General features: G+C 40.8%; 1 protein-coding gene across 1 annotated transcript in view; it reads right to left on the minus strand.

Annotated features, from left to right (window-relative positions):
* GPC3 (glypican 3) overlaps positions 1 to 20,776 on the minus strand; it is a 440,745-nt gene that overhangs the window by 388,622 nt on the left and 31,347 nt on the right. Inside the window, exon 2 of the mRNA XM_038586609.1 lies at positions 18,932 to 19,093. Within this exon, the coding sequence (XP_038442537.1) occupies positions 18,932 to 19,093 (162 nt within the window). The remainder of the gene's footprint in view (positions 1 to 18,931; positions 19,094 to 20,776) is intronic.

The raw sequence follows: 20,776 nt of genomic DNA on the forward strand, positions 1-20,776 counted from the left end.
AGGCACTGAACTAGTAGGGTAGAGATACAGGGAGAGACTCAATCCAGACCCTGGAGGGGCTTGCAGTCCACTGAAGGGGACAGACAACGCCCCCTCCCCCCCAGCCCCTTCCCATCCAAAGTACATTATTTCTAGTTTGGTCAGTCCAAGGGCAGAGGGAGGTAGCATGGAGCTGGAGGTAGGTGGGACAGAGCAGCATGGCAGGAAGACCTAGCCTAACCGGCAGGTTTGGGAAAGGATCCAGGGGGTTCAGAGGGCTTATTGCCCTCTGACCAGTGCTAGAGAACAACCACGCTGGAGCTGGAATCTACATATTCTGATTCCAAGGCTAGCACCTCTCCATGGGCTGAGCTTCCCAAGGTCTTTGCAGTTCGAAGACACTGGAAAAAATCACTCTTGAAAAAAAAAAATCACTCTTGAGAGCACAGCTTCCAAAACATCAGGAATAAAACCACCTAGCTCTTCACTTCCCAATAAATGTCACTCTCAGTTAGTAGACGCTCAATACATGCTAATTTGCTGTAGCACATGAAACTTAATTAGCCACAACTCAACTTAAACATGAGACAATTCATGAAGCCCACATGAAGCGGTGCCTTCCTACCGGTGGCCATGTTACTTCATTCAGATGTTCTCTCTCTACACTTATAAATTTTCTAATCTTGCTTTCTTTGTGTTCTGCTTTGGCCCTATGTATTTATCTCTTTTCTTTCCTGCTATGCTGGTAAGCAGGCCTCTGAATGGCTTGGTAAAAAAAGAAATAAAAAGGAAACTAAAGTGATTCTCAGAGCGACCATACAACTTATTGTAAGGACAAAGGCACACTTCTCCTGCAGCTTCACTGTCTGTACTAAAGATGTGTGGAAAAAAAGAGTAAGAAGTGTGCAGTGGGGGCTGGTGATAGCCACTTGAACTGACACAGAGGAGGCTGTTGGGGAGAGCTAGATTTTACAGGTTTTTCTTCCTGTCCTCTTCTCTCACTCACCTCCCCAATGCCAGCCATTCCATCCCCATATAGGTCCTGGGCATATTTAAAGCAAGATGGATTATGTCCCTTTGCAGAGTCTCTGGAGCTATACTGTTAGTGTTGTATTTAATATAATCTGCAATGTTCGTGTTTTCTTTGAGTATTGTTCCTTTTTCTGTTGAATGTGATTTTCACTTTGTTGAATCCTTGAATTGTTTTAAGAGATTTTATTTTTTAAGTAATCTGTACGTCCAACTTAGCTCAAACCCCATGACCCCGAAATCAAGAGTTGCATGCTCTACCAACCAAGTCAGCTAGGCACCCCTGAATCCTTTAATTTTTAGATGGCCTCTGAAGAACAAAATTTGCTGGGTAATATATCAGGGTATAACATAAGGCATAGAAGAGTTTTGATTTCTAAAACTGACTTCCACATAATTTTTCAGGATCAGTATCTGTCCTATCAAGTCAGGCCTACCTAGGGAGGGCATAAATAATAGCACTAAACTTAATTGTAATAATGAAAACTCTCACATTTGTATAACAACTAAAGCATTATCTGATTTGGGTTTCAATAACAACTTGAGATTTGGACAAGATGAAGACCATCCCCATTTTACAGATGAAGAAAACGAGGCTCAGGCAGGTTAAGTGGTTAGTTCAAGGTCACAGAGCTTCCATATGACAGAAACAGGATAAGAAATCAAAGGTAAAAGTTTTTCACACATGCTTAAACCCCTAAGATAAAAAATATCACAGCTCTCTCACCTTGACTTAAAAGTGCTAACAACGGCTTGTGAAAAATGAAAAGCCTTGAAGGAAGGCAGAATAAAAATCTGAGAGACAATCACTGATCTTTTATCTTCCAGACTTCAAGCCAAATCAAGTTCTTCAAAGAAAACCCAATAAAGCCCAGACATTTTCATCATAACAAAATAAATAATTCAGTCAGGCTTTAGAGGACTCCTGCATTATGATTGGCTATTTGATATATTTGTGACTTAGCCGCCACTAAACTGATTAAAGCTAACCTCGTTGACGCAGTTATGTCGACAGAGACTTTGACACTGACAGTTATGAATGGAAAGTGTAAATAACGATAAATAACTTGGAGCTTCCACATTTATTCCTAATGGAGGATTTAGCACTTCCAAAAGTCAAACTCCTGATAGGCTAAAAATTACAGCCTTTGGTCTGTCTGGCGCCAAAGAACAGTTGAGATTCATCACCTCTCCTCTCTTTAGGAAGCTATCCACAGAGCCTTGGGTTCTTCTAGGCAGACAGGCAAGTTTTATTTTAAAAATTTTTTAAATTAAAAAATAAAAAATCCTCATACTCTTTGAGCTGCAAGCAGCTGTAGAAATTATCTGGCCTAACCTCACATTTTATATATGAGAAAACTGAAGCCCAGAAAAAATGAAATTAATTGTGTAAGGTCATCCAGTGAGTCATGGTGGGAGTCAGAGCTACAGGCCATATCTTCTTACTCCCAGTCCAAGACCCTTGTCACTAGACCACACAACAGGGAAAATCTCCACCCAGCAGATGTACACGTCCTCTCTCTCTCCCTGCTTCTGTCTCTCTCTCTCCTCTCGTCTCTGTGTCTCCCCCCCATCTTTCTCTCACGCATGCACACACAACATCAATTCTGAATTATAATGGACCTATAGAGATAATTGAAACCATATTCTCTGTGCTGAATTACTATTGGTCTCAACAGAAACAGATTGGAGGAGGACTCTCACATGTGAAATTATATGCAATTTTTCAGTTTAGGTCCATCTCATGATCACAAATGAATGCCCTATTTGAAGGCACACCCGAAAATAACTAAAGGAAACATGCGCACACTCTCTGGTTTATCACTAGCACTGCTTCTAACGTGTGCAGACTCCATTTTTGTTATAAAATCTACATGTGTGCGTTTGGATATGTGCAGAGAAAAAGTAGGAGACCTATTTTGACTATGGTCATCTCTGATGGTTAAGATTCTGGGTGATTATTTTGTTTTATATTTATCAGTATTTACTAATTTCTCTTCCAAAATTAACACCTATTCTTTGTGTAGTACAGTGTCAGCAGGATAACAGAAAAGGGATTATATTTGAAATGTTATAGTAAAATATTCACATATTAACCTCTTGGTATTTTTCAGGCTTCAAAATAACTTTATAACATAAACTCATGGTCAACTAAGTTTATAATATAAAACTTGTTCAATTAGAACTTCCCTCCTGGGAAACTAAAAGTTTAATCCTGATAATCATCCCCTGTCCATGTGTATATTTGGCCTGCAGAATAGGTAGGCCAATTTATTAAGTTACTGTCCCCAGATGGACTCTCATTCCAATTCCAGAGAAGCTAGCTCAACAAATAGGAGGTTTTCCTGGAACTTTCTCACTAATCTGAATTGATGAAGGAAAGGATAAGGTAAATTAGTGAAGTGTGATTTACAACTACTTTCCAAGAATAACAAACAGCAGCTAACATTTATTGAGCACTTGCTATGTACCAGGCATTCTAAGTTAAGTTTCACATGGGTCGTATCATTTCTTTCTCACAACCATGTATGGTTAGGTAGGCCCTATCATTTATTGTCTTTGTTTTATTTTTTTTTAAGATTTATCTATTTGAGTGAGAGAGAGAGAGAGAGTGAGCAGGGAAGAAGGGCAGAGGGAGAAAGGGAAACAGAAACTCAACCAGACGCTGTTCTAAGCACAGAGCCCGACATGGGGCTCGGTCTCACAACCCTGAGATCATGACCAGAGCCGAAATCAAGAGTCACTTAACCAAAGGAACCACCCAGGTGCCCCTATTGTCCCTGTTTTAGAGATAAGGAAACTGAGGCTTAGACAGGTTAAGCGCATCTCCTCTAGGTTACAAGATTCCAGTTTAAGTCAATTTATTTCAGGATCTATTTTCTTAAACATGACACTACCATTTATTGTTTTTCCATACCTGGAGTAATTCAAACTTGCTAATAAAGTATTTCCAAGTAGAGGTTCTATCAGGCTTGCTTTAATAGCAAACCTCATTGTAATTAGCTAATTAATGGACTTGCTCAAGTCCTTCGAGCAGTTAAACATGGCTTCCTGCAAATCTTATAGACACTATTAATTTGTTTATCAGATTGTTTCTTCATAAATGGGATGAAAGTAAACTTCCATCCAAGTCAAATTATCACAATATTCAAATTAACAGAGCCAGAGTTAATGAGAGTTCACTCTAGATCATTAATTTTCGCAAAATATTTACCTCCTGCCTTGACTTTACTTCTGCCATTTCAGCATTTATGGCCTGTATATCTAATGTACAAACATATGTTTGCACTATTATGGTTTTCCCATAAAGGGTTTCAAAATAAGAAGAGAAAGGCTAATCGTGGTCCTACTTAGTTGTGAGACATTTCTAACATAGTCTCTGAGGAGCAGGGCTTTCATAATTTGTTAAAAAGCCTAGTCTGATGCCAAGAAAATATACAATAAACTAAAGCACTCAAGTTGGCCTATGTAATGAATACTTCCATTCAATGTTCTTAAACAGTTCTCTCTTTTCTAAAAAATATTTTATTTATTTATTCATGAGAATAGAGAGAGAGAGAGAGAGAGAGAGAGAGGCAGAGACACAAGCAGAGGGAGAAGCAGGCTCCATGCAGGGAGCCCGAGGTGGGACTCGATTCCAGGTCTCCAGGATCACACCTTTGGCCAAAGGCGGGGCTAAACTGCTGAGCCACCCGGGCTACCCAGTTCTCTCTTTTTTTAAAGTGAGCTCTACATCGTGGGACTTGAATTCACAACCCCAAGGTGGAAAGTTGCATGCTTTACAGACTGAGCCAGACAGGCGCCCCAGTCCTCCCCCGTTCTTAAGCAAATTTCAATGTTCCAAAATTTTGGTGCTTGAATTAGTGCCACTCCACCCCACTCCCCAAAAACAAATAAGCATAATTAGGCTGCTTTGGTCTAGCCAGCCTCAATGTCTCTTGTAAATCATAGAGCTAAAGTTTCTTACCAGTTACCAGCTCCTAATCTTGATTCATTTGGGTCCCCAACCCAAACCCTCCCCTGTCTCCATTCCCACACTAGAGAAAGTAAGAACAGTGCCACCAACTTCTGACTTGGAAAATGCATGAAAATATAATCATTGCACGCAAAGCATAGTGAAATCCCTTGAGGAAGATAGCAGTGTATACAAACCAGAACTTACTACATCTTGAAAATACTGAGTAGTTCTATTACTATCTTCATATGTCTAGGAGAATATGGGTAGATGCCAAGAATTAGAGTTTAAGGGGTCTGGTTCAGTGTTCCCCTAAATGGGTTTCATCAACAAGGAAGTGACAGACCCACATGTCCCTCTAATATTGTGGTGCCCACATTTTAACTAGGCCAAGAAAGAGAGGCCCTGTTTGGTATGGCTAACTACTTATGGGAATAATTTCGCCTTACTACTAGAGCAAATTTATTTCAGTTCCAGATATCACTTTCGCCATTAACTTGTGAGACCAAAGGAGCATAACCGGTTTCCTTTCATCCCTGTCAAACTCAGCAAGTTTCTCAGGAAGCAAATACCATTTAAATCATTTTCATAATTCCAAAATGCCTGTAACACAAGTCCATGGTCTAATTATGCCACTTAAATTTGTTGAAGATGTTTGGGGTTTTCTTTTTTTAATTTCAATAACGACAGAGCCCAAGGGTTTAAAGCCCTAATAATCTAATAAACTTTGCTAAGTGAACATTGTAACAGATACGCCTGGATGGGATTTTGTAAATACCAGACAATTTCCCCTGATCTTTATCAGGGAAAAGAAGTCTAAATCTTTGGCAGGAAGAAATTAAATGTAGTGCAAAATAATAACATCTGGCCAGATTGTGTTTGTCAGTGTATCAGCCCCTTTCCATGTCAGGCTGGAAAGTACTAAAATGAAATCTGAAGAGTGTGTGTGTGTGTGTGTGTGTGTGTGTGTGTGTGTGTGTGTGTGATTCTTTGTGAGGCTGCCCTCCTGACTGCCACAGAATAGTCAGGGAACAGCTAACCCACACTAGTATGTCCCTGCAGAGAACTGTTTCACATCAGTGGAATTTGCAGCCTGTTGCCAAATAAAATTGGGGGGCCATTCTTGGGGTCTTTTGTTTATTTCTCCATTACTGTACAGATCCCAACAGCACTTTCCATTTTTCAAACTATGATCATGATCATTTCTAAGGGTGGGGAGGGGCACAGCGAGATGGAGAGAGAGAATCCCAAGTAGGCACCACGCCCAGCCATGGAGTTTGACACAGGGCTCGACGTGGGGCTCCATCTCACAAGCCGTGATCACAACCCAAGCCAAAATCAAGAGTTGGGTGCTTAACCAACTGAGCCACCCGGGCGCCCTGATCATGATCATTTTTATGAGTTTTTTTAAAGATTTCATTTTATTTATTTATTCATGAGAGACACAGGCAGAGGGAGAAGTAGCTCCATGCAGGGAGCCCAACATGGGACTCGATCCTGGGACCAAGATCACACCTTGAGCCGAAGGCAGAAGCTCAACCACTGAGCCACCCAGGTGTCCCTTTTTTTTTTTTTTTTTTTTTTTTTGGTATTTTTATGTTAGTTTTATTTTATTTATTTATTTATTTATTTATTTCTTTTTTTCACTCCATTCTATTTTTTTTTTTATTGGTGTTCAATTTACTAACATACAGAATAACACCCAGTGCCCGTCACCCATTCACTCCCACCCCCCGCCCTCCTCCCCTTCTACCACCCCTAGTTCGTTTCCCAGAGTTAGCAGTCTTTACGTTCTGTCTCCCCTTTTTATGAGTTGTTAAGGCTTATTTTTATCTTCTAACTCCAAGGAAGACAATGTGGTTCAAGGAAAAAAGAAATGACTTTGAAGTTAGAAACTTAATGCTGCCACTTACTGGTTATGTGGTCTAAGGTGAATTGCTTAATGGCTCTGAACTTCAGTTTTCATTTCTTGTGAAATTGCAATAATCATACATAGCAGTACTGTTACTGTTATCAAGATTAATCAAACCTAGCACGTAGTAGACTTCCAGTAAAATAACCTTACTTCTCCTTCATGGAAGTGTCTCAGATAAGTTCAAATGTCTAACCTCATCAACTTTCCAGAGGCCTCTGACATTCAAGAAGGCTTAAGTTATGAGAGCATACACTATCTTTCCCTCCCATCAAAACAAAAACAAAACGCCTCAAGTTTTGAAATAACACATGTATCATGTAAGCATCTTCTCCTACCATAAGCCATCTCAACCATCTGTCAGAGCTTGCCAGAAAGAACATACTTTGTTTTTCTACTAATGATTACTTTGATGCATGAGATACTATAATTGTTTTTCTTGCCGCTCTGATTTTTTTTTAATCTGGCATTTAGAGAGGGAGAATTATGGTCATCTCATGGCTTAAAAAAAGTTTTCCCAATAAACAACTCTCTCCAGAATGTGTACCACAAAACTGTGCTAAACCACTGATTTATCTGATAGGCCAGTGTATCTGTTTCAAATATTAATTGCTAGAAAGAGTACTGTTTTTCTAGTCCCCAAGGAATAGGAGTGTGGACAGAAGGCTTTTGGGTTTTCCCCCACCTCCTACTCTGTTGGACAGAAACAGACAGTTTGGCCTCACTGAATGGGTTTCGTTAGCTACCCTTCAAGGGCGGGGACATGTGGAAGTAAACACACATACTACATCAAAGAATAGTTCCAGAGCCCATTTTCCCAGCTGGGAAGGTGGGATGGATGCCCGGAATCCATGCTCCAGGCAGGGATTGGTGGCAGGCAACATTTCGCCACCCTTTGAGCACCTCTCCAACTACCAGAGCACAGACTCCAGTGTACTTTTAGATCAAGACTACTTCTTACTACGTGACCAGAAAAGCCTCAGATACCAGGGAAGGAAAGGCAGTGCTGTTCTCAGTAAACATGAACTTATTCAGATTACTGGTCAGTATCCAGGTGTAGCTGAATAACAAAAATAATCCTTTAAACTTTGAAAGCATTTTCATATACATTACCTCTTCTGATCCTTAAAAGCTCTGGCACATTGGCAGGTCAAGGTATTACCTTGCACATACAAAAACAAATTCAGACACTAAATTACTTACCAATTTTCACATACCTAGTGTCGGAAAATAAAATAGAAAACATCTTTGATAATGCCAAGGCTGTTACCAATCAGTAAATAATCAAAGCATATATTGGAAACCAAAGAAAGACATTGACACATTTGACTGAAGGTGTTTTGAAACACCCCCCAAAATGAAAAATCAAATAAATCAGTAAATGCAATTCATAATACATAAAATGGGTTAGCAACCAGAATATACAATGAGCTCTTTAAATCAATAAGAAAAGGGCACCTCAATAAAAAAAATGAATAGCTAAGTTTTTCAATGATAAAAGAAAATAACAAAACTCACAAAATTAAAAGTACATATGACCATCAAGCTTCCCTAGTAACCAAAGAGTACTATTTTTCACCCAAAGTGGGGTTACTATAAAATGGCAAATGGTCAGGCAAATAGACATTCATATATTTCTAGTGAGTGTGAAAAAATAGCTACAACTTTTTGGAAGTCAAATGATCAATAAATGTGAGAAACCTTAGAAACTCTATAGCCTCTAACTCAGCAATCCCAGTTCCAAGAATTTATCCAGAGGAAATAATTATGTGTATAAATATTCATTCACATGAACACTATTTATGTCACCACAGTTTACTGAAAGTAACCTGAATTTCTAACATTGAGAAGGTTGTATTAATAACATATGAGATGGACCACATGACTAAGTACTATGTGGCCTCTAAATACTATACTTCGACTGTATTACAGAAATACATTATTGACACGGAAAGAAGGCTATATCACGTGAAAAAGCAATATAATCCATTTTTGAAAAATATATACATGACCTATATATGTATAATACTGAACCAAAGTATGCAAGATTATACACCAAAATGTTAATGTAACTATCCTTTGGGAGCTAACATGTAGGTCATTCTATTTTCCAGTTTTTTTGGGGGGGTCGTTTTATTTTCTCTAATATACATGTACAGTAGTCCCCCCTCCTTATCCATAGGGATACATCCCAAGACATTTTGTGGGCACCTAAAGCATGGATATGACTAAACCTTAGACGGACTCTGTTTTTCCCTATACATAGAATCCTATGATAGAGTTTCCTTTATAAATTAGGCACAGGAAGAGATTAACAACAGTAACTAATCATAAAATAGAACAATGACAACAAACTGTAAGAAAAGTTACATGAATGTGGTCTCTTTCTCAAAACATTTTATTGTCCTGTACTCACCCTTCTTCTTCCCATGACGAGGTGAGTCAGTAAGATGCCTACATGACGAGATGAAATGAGGTGGATGACATGGGCAGGATGCCATAGTGTTAGGCCACTACTGTCCTGCTAACAGCAAAGGGGGATCATCTGATCCTAGACTATGGTTTACCTCGGGCAACCGAAACCGTGGAAAGTAAAACTGCAAATTGGGGTTTGTAGTACTCATTTATGTTGTCAAAACTTATTTTTTAAAAAGAGAGTATCCTGAAAGAAAGTTTGCTCTGTTACTTTTACGTGCCCCTTGTAATCAGGAATGATGCATGAGAGCATATTTAGAGAAGCTGACAGGTATCACAATTCTCATGACTCTTGGTCACCAAATGTAAATCTATGGCTCTGAGCCTTGTTCACGGTGCTGTGTGAAGAGCCTAGATCAGACTGGAAGAAAAGACAACCAGCAAGTCAGAGACTGGTGAGGCCATAGGAAGAGGCAGCAGCTCAAGATATGCGTAAGATATTTCATCTCAAAATGGAAAGCTTCAACCTATTGTCTACACTCATAAGATCTTATATCTGAGTAGAGTTCAAAACCTAAAAATAGGGGCACTTTGGGTGGCTCAGTTAGTTAGGTGCCCAACTCTCAATTTCAGCTCAGATTATGATCTCAGGGTCATGAGATTGAGCCCCACATTGGGTTTTGTGCAGGGCATGGAGCCTGCTTGGGAGTCTCTCTCCTTCTCCCTTTGCCCTTCCCTCCACATTCAGCTTGCTCTCTCTTTTAATTATTTAATTAATTAAATCAAACCTAAAAAAATGCTGCAGGCAATAGGTCGTATTTTTTCCTATTTTGTCATAGTGGTACTTGCTAGAGAGGAAGCAGAAGAGCCGGAAATCTGTTTCTGTTAGTGCTACATATCTTAATCATGTATATGTGTAGATGTGTGTGTGCCTGTGTGTGTGTGTGTGTGTCTGTGTGTTCAAACATTTACTCTCTAATATCTCACCTGAGGATATAGCAGTGAGGTAGAAAACAGGTAAGCCCTACCCTCAGAGAGATCATTCTCCAGGAAAAGAGACCCAAAATATCCATACATGTGTCATTATGAACTTGGTAAGCATTAAAAAGGAAAAACACAGGATCCCAGGAGAGTGAATACAGTAGAACCTGGTCTCATCCAATAATTACATTTCAGTTAATTAGGTCCAGTACTAATGCTAAAGAACTTCAACCAAAAGAGGGAAGCATCATATACATCCTAGTTTCATTTAATCATTTTTAAAAAGATTATATTTATTTACTTATTCATGAGAGAGAGAGAGAGGCAGAGACACAGGCAGAGGGGAAGCAGGCTCCGTGCAGGGAGCCCGATGTGGGACTTGATCCCGGGTCCCCAGGATCACACCCTGGGCTAAACTGCTGAGCCACCTGGGCTGCCCTCATTTATTTTGTTCTCCCTCCCCTCCTGACGTAACCCAGTGAAATCAGAGTCTGCCATTGCTGGTTAGATCATAAGACTACATTAACTCGTTCAGACCACTAGGGGACCATTTAGAAAGTGCATACTATTTAGTCTTAAATATACACACACATACACACACACACACACACACACCAGAGAAAAAGGAAGAAAACACATTGAAATATGATAAGCGGTCTTTTTCTGAATGATAGGATTAGGAGTAGGTATACTGGAACATTTTTACGTGAATAACTACATTAAAGCATAGGAAAGCATCTTTTAAAAAGTACACATGCCAGATATCTGGCCATCAATACTGCAAAGCGAAGATATTCCACCTCGTCTACAGTTATGCTGACAAACATACAACAGAGAATAGCAAAACCAATGGCCACTGTGCATTTGATTCCTACAGACAAGCATCAGGCTGAGCTCTTCATAGCTCTCCTCTGATTTAACCCTGCTTTATTAATGGCTCTGAGAGAAGTGACTTGCTCCAAGAGAAGCCATAAAGAGAGGACTTAGCAGAGCTGGGACTTTGACTCCAGCCTGCCCGAAGCCAGAGCACATGTCTGTCACACCATGCCCCTCTGCATGTCTCCTAGGCACCTGGTCCTTTCAGGGAGGTGGGGGATGGCTGAGATGCTACAAGGCTAGCCAGGGAGGCCAGTAAGACTGGTATCTGGTAAGCGATTAATAATGTTCAAATTTTAATTTAATTGAGAAAAAGATGTGCACTGATTTACCTAACTCCCTCACCTGCCCTTCTCTTTGATCAAGAGCCATGTCTGTCTAGGGAATTCATACAATCTCCTCCAAGAACCTCTTACCCTTTAGTTGGAATTAATCTCCAACCTCCCACTCCCATACAGAGGCGGGTTTCCTGTGAAGCTAATAAAACCTAAGCTGCAGGGACCCACACTTGCAAGCCTCCACCTGGAAGAGGCACAGGCATTTTGTAGTTTTCATTTTGTCTTCTTTTTCTTAAAAAGGGCCCCCAGATTAGATAAGCTTTGGGCCCCACCAAATTTGAATCTACCCTTACTCATCTCAGAAAACTGTGAACTATTTCTCAACAGCATTTCTCTTAGGATGCTTTGTACCTGAGTTATGTATAAAAGTTTTGGTTTCTAGAAGTTGAAGGTAAGCAGGAAGTACTATTTCTTTGAATCTCCCACAATGCCTGCCTCCAGACATGCTAGGTACTTGCTCAGCAAATGTGCTTTAATTAAATACAACAGAATTCCCTTGCAAGAAAGCAGGGTTAAATTGGGGAGGTGGCCCATGACTGTGAAACAAAATACACAGAGGCAATATATAACATAAAAGGGCCCAGGCTCTGGAACTAGACTTCCCAGGTTCAATTCCTGCCCCTGTCATTTATTGGCTGACATGAAACAAATCACAGAAATCTCTCTAAAACCCCACTTCCTCAGAGTAAAAACGAGGCTAATCATAGTATCAACCGCAGAAGACTGTCGTAAGATCGATGAGACAATGCCAGTAGGACACTTTGAAAGAGGAGACTTTCCATTCATCTCCCACTGACTTAGCACGTGTTCAGAGAGGAGGTCTGATTCTTGGCCCAAGCCCTCAACTTCTCCACAGCTACCCCACTTGTCCTACCTATCCCCAGGGAGACTCACTCAAACCTGGCCCAGATGACTCCAGAGCCTGCTCTCTTAATCATCACACTCTGTAGCTGGACTGGGTAGCAAAGGAGGAGTCCAAAGGCATGAAACTTAGTCCCACCTTTGCTGGTAGTCTAGGTGTGAGCTGATGGCGCCTGGAACTCAAATCAGAGACGAGGCCAGTGGGCATCACTATGCATTCCATGTGACCACTGAGACTCAGGGAGGGCAGAGGGGAAAGGGGTGCAGGGAAGAAGGTGTGAGGTGAACATGAAGGAAGAAACGAGACCTGGGGACTGACTGTAAGCCAGGATGAGGAAAAAAGGAGGGGTACAAGGGCACACCTCGGCCCCTGGAAGCCTCTCACAGTTAACAGGAGGAAAGGTGTTTTTAATTTCTATGTTACCACTTCCAGCTTAAAGGAAAATCATTTCTACCTCTACTCTACTGACAGGAGAATTCAAATCTCTCAAACATATGCTTCATTACTTCAATGCCAGGTACTGCAACTCAGTGAGCAGAAAGAGGAGGAGGAACATATGTTTTCAGAAAGTAAACAAATCCCAGTAGGGGGGAAGGGCGGAGAATAATCACTGGAGGCAAAAGTGGTATTTTTCCTGGAAGCTTCTGGAGGGCAGGGACAATGTCCTTTAATTTGCTTCGTTGGGCCCACTAGTGAGAAGGTGGGCAGGAGCATGGCAGCCAGAGCCCTACTGCATCGAGCAGCACGGGCTAGGGTAAAGAGTTAATCTGTATAATCTCCTCACCTCATGTTGGCCCCAGAACAGTCTCCACCCGCACACTGAGTCATTTTTCTAAGCTCTTTTTATTAAACAGTTTTCAGCCTAATGACTGATTTTCTAAATCAATAAGAGGGCACAGTAAAGGTTTACAACTCCCCCAGCCTCTGGCTCTGTGAAGGCCACAGAATTTTGAAATCGCATTGAATCCAAGAGTTCTAAGTTTAAAACCAAAAGGACTTTAAACACCCAGCTTCCAATTGTTTTTCCGATGGCACTAATAATTAAAGAGTCGCATTTTTAAAGACTTTGTAACCAAAATGTCTCTTGAAGTCAGCGCCATAAAAGTACCCTAATTAAAGCCAGCATCTTCTGGGCTCTGATGAGAAATTCACCCTTTTATAATGGGATTACTAGAGCTTTGCTGTACAGATGAGTGGTTTGATTAATAATTTACATTTTTGAGGATATATAACCTCACTCATGGTCATGGTTTGCGTTCCTAAAATTCTTCTATCCAGTTTAATGTTATTGCGTTTAGCCCTGGTAAATGAATTAAGTCCTGATTAGACATCAATGTAATTATTCCCTCCCCGTACGTTATTTTCAAAGAAGGAAGGGATCTGACAGAAATGGCCGGTGGTCTGAGTCAGGGACTTGGTGGGGCTCAGCCTGCCCGGAGCTGGAGAACTGTCAGACCAGTCAAGGAGAAAAATTGTGAAATGGAGAAAAATTGCTCGATGCTCGCTTAAAACCCCCACAACATTATAAAAACTAAATTAACAAATGATTGAATCTCAAAAACATGTTTATCAACATTCGAGCAATTATTTAGTCACATATTAACTGTGAAGGAAAAGAAAAGCTTTGCTTGAATAATGTCCCTAAACAGTTATTTCAAGCATAAATGACTGGAGAAATTGCTCCGAGCTGATGGAAAAGGGTGTTCTAACCAAGGTCAATTTTATTTAGGGGGAGTGGGAGAGACAGGAATCTGACAGGGAAAAAAAATAAAAAGTCTAAGAACTGCCAAGAGCAGATGGAAATGGGGAACAAGGGAGTGAAGAAACAGCAGCACAGAAACACTGTCCCCACCACCCCCACTGTCCCCCACTATGCAGAGACATCATGTTCATCTCCTCTGTAGAAAGCAGGTAGAAGCAAGCCTTCCAACGCTACCATGATAACGTGGGCCAGACGATGCAATTAAAATATGGCCTGAAAAACACATGTATGGCCCAAATATAACAAACCCTTCCCCATCTAGCCGCTTGTTTGTGTGTAAACTATACCAGCTAGGGGCCCAAAGAGAAGCTTTGGGAAGCTGGAAAAAAGGCTTGCTCCCGGCAGTATTGACATTTCGAACAGTACAGCTTCACATCTGAGAATGTACAAAAAAAAAAAAAAAGACTTTTTCAAAGGCTACCTTACCTAAGTGCTCTCTCACCTGTGCACTGAAGCTGTTTTGAGTAGCATCTGTAGGTGGCAAAAGTGGGTGAACTACATCGTGACCTCCAGCTCTATCTAGACTAATGTCTATAATGGTAATGTGCCATTTATCTGGCACCACCTGGGGTAAAGCAGGCCACATAAATGAGCTGTCTAGATAATAATGCATAACTACTGTGCCTTACGGTTTTCACGATGCTTTCACATACATTATCTCTACCTTAAGAGATAAACAGGACCATAATTATCATACCCATTTTGTGGATAACAAGACTGAGGCTAATGGAGTCTCAATGGCCACCCAAAGTCATAAAGCTCACCAATGCAGAACTAGCATCAGAACTTCAATGATCTGACTCCAAGGCCAGTGTTTCTTCCATTGCCTTTCAGCTCCCCACAATATGTTTTAGCCACTTACAATGAAAATGTTAAGGAAAATAAAAATGGCGAAATATTCTGATCTTTTTTTTATTGATTCACAGCCATCACTATGGTCACTGGTTGTTGGACCTACTATAACAGAGGCTACTGAGGCATGTAGGATGGACCCCTCCACTAAATGCTCTCCAGACTGTCTATTCAGTAAGCTCCTGAGTCCACTTGTATGTCTTCCCCCCCTTACTGTCACTCATAACTTCTTGCTGCTCATATGTACCTCCCCCTCTGGCATTCTTCCATAACCCTTCCACCCAACTCCTTATCTACCACTGGCTAGAAAACTAAAAAAATCAAGCTGGTAAAGATCACACATAAACTTAGAACAGTAGTAGACACTGAATGAGGACCTGAGGAGCTCTCGACTAACTAAGCAGGAGCTCCATGGCATTTCAGGAGCACAGAGAGGTCTTCCGCTTGACCACTATATTTCTCCCCTCTGAAGAAGCCAGTTCAAGTTGTGGGTCGTGCAACTTCCAGAAAAGCTGAAGAGTCTGCTCTTCCTCAAAGTCAGTGACACCTTGGGGAAGACTGGAATCCTCCAAAATTCAGAAAAAAAAAAAAAACCCTCAACATACCCCCCAAATACTTCCTGATAGGACAGGGAAGTTAGAATGGCATTCTGCAAGCTAAACAGAGCTCCAAGCTTGAAGGTGTAGTGGTGGTGGAGAGAGGATGAAAAATACAGAATTCGATCCCAGTTTTCTGCTCAAGGACCACAAATCCTACAACTTCCTAATTTTGTTTCATCTCAAGCACACCAAGAACAAGGAAGACCATGTCTTCCTTGATGATGGCTTGGAAGAAGCTGTGGCATCAATGAGTTTCCTCATTGGAGATAATTACAGTAGAACCTCAGAGAGCTGCTGGGAAAATTCAATGAGGGAATTATGTAAAACAAAGCATCATATAGTAGGCACTTAATAAATTACCATTAGTATTATTATCATTGTAATCATTATTAGGTCGGGGAGAAGAAAAAGAGAAAAGAAAATCTTTTGGCAGAGGTTTTCAAAAAGAATTAATTAAGCAGAAACAAAAAACGATTGTGCTGCCCCATTTTACTAAGCACATCCAAGTAAATTAAATTTAGGAAACGAGGCAATGCAAAGACTTAAAATAAAGAACAACTTTTTTTTTAATGCTTCAATCATTATCAAAACAACATTAGCAAGAGAGCACTCCAACTACTGTAGCAAAGGGCCCCGGGCTCATTTATGAGGGCAAAGGCTTCTTGCAAATGAAGACATAAAATCCAAATCGAGGCAGTAAGAATTGCTCGTGGAAGTGTTCACATGATTGCAGAAAGCATTCACAGCTTAAATACCTCCAGTCTAGACCTAGTGAAGGGATCCTAAAGAGATCGTGGATATAGGCCAATATCAACATGAGCCTTCTTCAACTTCATGTGGTAGAGAAAAGAGCTTGCATCAAATTTCATATGAGTGAAGTATGGGAGCAATGATCTGGTCTACCAGAATCTTGGGGAAGGAGTATATGTTAAGGAAAAAATAACTGTGCCCTCCCAAGTTCAGTTCATCAGAATAATAAGTAAGTATAAGAGGGGGCAGCCCCAGTGGCGCAGCGGTTTAGCGCCAGGGTGTGATCTTGGAGACCCAGGATCGAGTCCCGCGTCGGGCTCCCTGCATGGGGCCTGCTTCTCCCTCTGCCTGTCTCTGCCTCTCTCTCGCTCTGTCTCTCATGAATAAATAAATAAATAAAATCTTTTAAAAAAAGTAAGTATAAGAGGGAAAGGGGGCTGCTGTCTTGTTCTAAGCAATCAAGAATATAACATCTTGCCTATGTTCACAATTTGAGAAATAATATATATTTGTGTGTGCGTGAGAGAGAGAGAGAGGAGACTGGGGATACAACTAGTTTGTGCTGCCCCACACTTTCCAGCCTCTGTTCACATAACTACGGTTCACCCTCCACACTAAGCCGATTAAAATCTGGTCAGAACTTGCTTTCTTCTAGTCTTGTGTTGCTCCGGGCCTAGGAAACACAGTATGCAAAAACACAGGACTGGGCAGAAGTGGGAATGCTTGACACCCAAGGCCCTCAGATGGGCAGCCATGTCAGCTACTCTGCATGCTGGACTAGCAGTGACATCATTCTCCTGCCCACCTCCAGCCAGCCCACAATGGTACAATAACATTTGTGGGTCTAGTCACTCTAAGAATGAAACAAATTACAGACACTCCATTCTGAAGAGCACCTGACACCCTGAAGAGTAAGATTCAGCTCTCTGCTTCAACCCAATTCTCATGTCCCATCACTTCTTACCACCCTACTTTCAGCCAGCAGATTAGCTCCAAAACCAATCTAAGAGGTACATGAATGGTACATGTATTTTTAAAATCAGCTTAAATTATTCATTCTATTGCCAAATTGTTAGTCTCGACAAACTCTTCACAAGAGTCTGACTGCATAAATAAGTGAACAAATACTTCACGCTTATATACTGTACTTCATATAATCAAGCCAACATCCCCTGAGGCTTTGACCCAAGAAACTATTACGAATGCATGCTTTTATTAGCTAATTTGAGTAATTTTCTTAGTTAATTCTAAGATTCTCCTTGTAATACACAAAATAAGCTGTAATGAACCTACCTTACAATTCAGAGAGGTTAATCTTTATCAAGGTGCCATAAACCTAAAAATTTAGAATGTCAAGTCATCAGAAGTGTTATTTTTCTATCTGACTCCAATTCTCTGTAGAGCAAGAAAAAGGTAGCTGATATCCTGTGCCTCAGGAAATACAGAAGAAAGCCTCAATATCTGTAATTAATTTCCCCTCCCAGGGGTGCCTGGGCTCAGTTGTTAAGCGTCTGCCTTCAGCTCAGTTCATGATCTCTAGGTCATGGGATCAAACCCCGCATCGGGCTCCCTGCTCAGCAGGGAGTCTGCTTCTCCCTCTGCCTCTGTGCTCTATCTCTCTCTCTAATAAATAAATAAATAAATAAATAAATAAATAAATAAATAAATAAATAAAATCCATAAAAAATAATAACGCCCAGGAGGTAGCATACCAAGGTAGTTACAAGTATAGACTCTAAGAGCTGGGCCTCCTAGGTTCAAATCCTGCTCTCACCATTTATTAGTTGTGTTCCCTCAGGCAAGTTACTTAACCACTATGTGCCTTGGCTTCTCATCTGTTAAATGGGGATACCGATCATAAGGCTTACTTCATGGGGTCAGTGTGAAGATTAAAAGAATACATACTTATAAGAGTACCTAGCACATGGTGCCACAGAAGTGCTTGATCTCACTACTCTGACGGTGGCTATCATCATCATTCCTAGCTGGGTCTTTGAATCAAGGGAGGTACTCTTCATCCTGCTGAGATATGCCTACAACTTAGCAAGGAGAAATGGAATTTCTGACCCATTCTGGCAGTGCCACAGCAGCTTCTTTTATAGCTACCCACAGATATAGTAAGAACGAAGACTCACAAAGAAACAAGAGGTAACCACTCACACAAATGAGAAAACATAGGGCTATCGAGCCAAACTCCCCATCCCTATGGAAATGGTCCCCGTGGTCAGAAGGAGTTCATGCACATTCCACAAGTATCTAACCCATGCCTAGAGAAAACTGGTATTTAAGTAAACTCTTTTGTTTCTTAAACAAGTCTTAAGGCTCGGTGAGAGAAGATATATCATTTGCCCTCTCTGTGGGGTATTTGTAGCTTTTGCACACAGGTAATCTGAACATCCTTGGATGATGATTTTTGATGATGCTCACCTCTCCAAAGAGTGAAATGCAGCTTCTATAAAAACTGTGTTTTTCCTGCAACAGAATCTCTCAGTGGGAGGTTTCTCTAACAAGCATTAATGCTGGCACGGTAATTTGTGAATTATGCTTTAGCATCTAAAAGCCCAGTGCGCAAAGGAATGATGCCATGGAGAAGCACATCTAGAGTGATCCCCAGAACTCACCTTGGAAGACTGCGGCATTCTGGATAATCAGGAACTTCAGCTCCATGCTTGCAGACTGAAGCAGCTGTTCTATATTCAACCGTGCTGTCAGCTGGTATTTCTCTTCCATCTTTCTTGAGCAGCATGTTGGGCCCTTGGGGAGACACACTTGCAAATCTGATCCTGAAACAAATAAGGTTTTCATAGTTCTGTAAACACGATGTCACACACACACACGAAGTGAACAAGGCAAAAAATGCATTTTTTAAAAAATACAGTAAAATCTTGATTATTTGAAATGAGTGTTTATCTTAACTAATCCCTGCTTTCTCCCAATTATCCTGATGCCTGCTTCTTTTCGAATAACCATTTGAATTAATTGCCTAGGTTTGACTCATAAATTCTGCATAAAATAATTTATAGCACTATGTAGACGTCATTGAACACCAATATTTAATTTGTCCATTAAAGATTAATCTTTGCTCTGACGATTTATTTTTTCTTGATTATAATTTATGAATGAGAGCACAACCAAGAAGCAATTTTCAAAACTCCAGTTATGATTTCCTAATGAAATGTAGGTCTGCCAACCCAATGTGGCTTTTTGGGATAAATGATTAAAACAATATCATATCAAAGCTCTGCAGTCATTGTTAACTAAAGGTCTGGGGTAAGATTTACAGAGGAAACATCCAGAGGACAATATTAACATTCAGATAATCATCAAAATCCCTACAACTACAATATCCTAACTGTATCCAAATTCCAAAGGCTGACCTCTGAACTCCTGAGCTACTTCCTTACTACCTCACTTATGATGCACAGTGCTTTTTTATTTTTGTAGCTCCATAAAATTTGCCAAATGAATAATCTCCTTGCTTATTCCAAAATTAGGAAATCAGAACCTCTTCTCAGTCCTCATCCAATGTGACCTTTTGCAGCATCCCTCACAGTCAACCGATCTCCCCTTCTTTTTTTTTAATTTTTATTTATTTATGATAGTCACACAGAGAGAGAGAGAGAGAGAGAGAGAGAGGCAGAGACACAGGCAGAGGGAGAAGCAGGCTCCATGCACCAGGAGCCCAACATGGGATTCGATCCCGGGTCTCCAGGATCGCGCCCTGGGCCAAAGGCAGGCGCCAAACCGCTGCACCACCCAGGGATACCCCGATCTCCCCTTCTTAAAAAGGCTCTTCTCCTCCCTTGTCTTGGTGAACCTACCCCCCACCCCCCCAACACACACCTACTGCTATGGCCACTTTTGTTTGCCTTTTCATGCTTCCTCTTCTTCTATCACTTGTCATTGACTTCTATCACAATGTCATTGACTTTCCCCCACATTCTACATCTCCCCTCACTCACGATCTCATCGATACCCATATGACTACTGAACTCCCTAACCGAACCCTCACCTCTCTCCTGAGCTCCAAAACTCCATATCTGTAGCCACTCCATGGGAATCTCAAATTCAGCATACCCAAAACTGAACTCAATGTATCACACACACACACACACACACACACACACACACACACACACAGTTCCATCTCTTGTGTTCTACGTCTCAGTTAATGATCATCATCTGCCAAGTTTCCCAATGATTGAAATCTTTGTCATTCTCAGCTTTTCACTAGTGACACAACACATTTCTGCAACTGTGGAAGTCATCAGCATATGAATGAAAATTGAAGCCAGTAGAACAGATGAGAGTTGTTCAACAGATATTTTATTGGGCACCTACCATGTGCCAAGCACTGTGGATATAGCAGATATATAGAGACACAAAAATACAAAGTATATATATATATAAAATATATGTTGTATATATGTACAGTTTGTGTATATAGTGTGTGTATACATAAACTA

This window comes from Canis lupus, chromosome X, assembly GCF_011100685.1.
Source record: "Canis lupus familiaris isolate Mischka breed German Shepherd chromosome X, alternate assembly UU_Cfam_GSD_1.0, whole genome shotgun sequence".
Taxonomy (NCBI): Eukaryota; Metazoa; Chordata; class Mammalia; order Carnivora; family Canidae; genus Canis; species Canis lupus.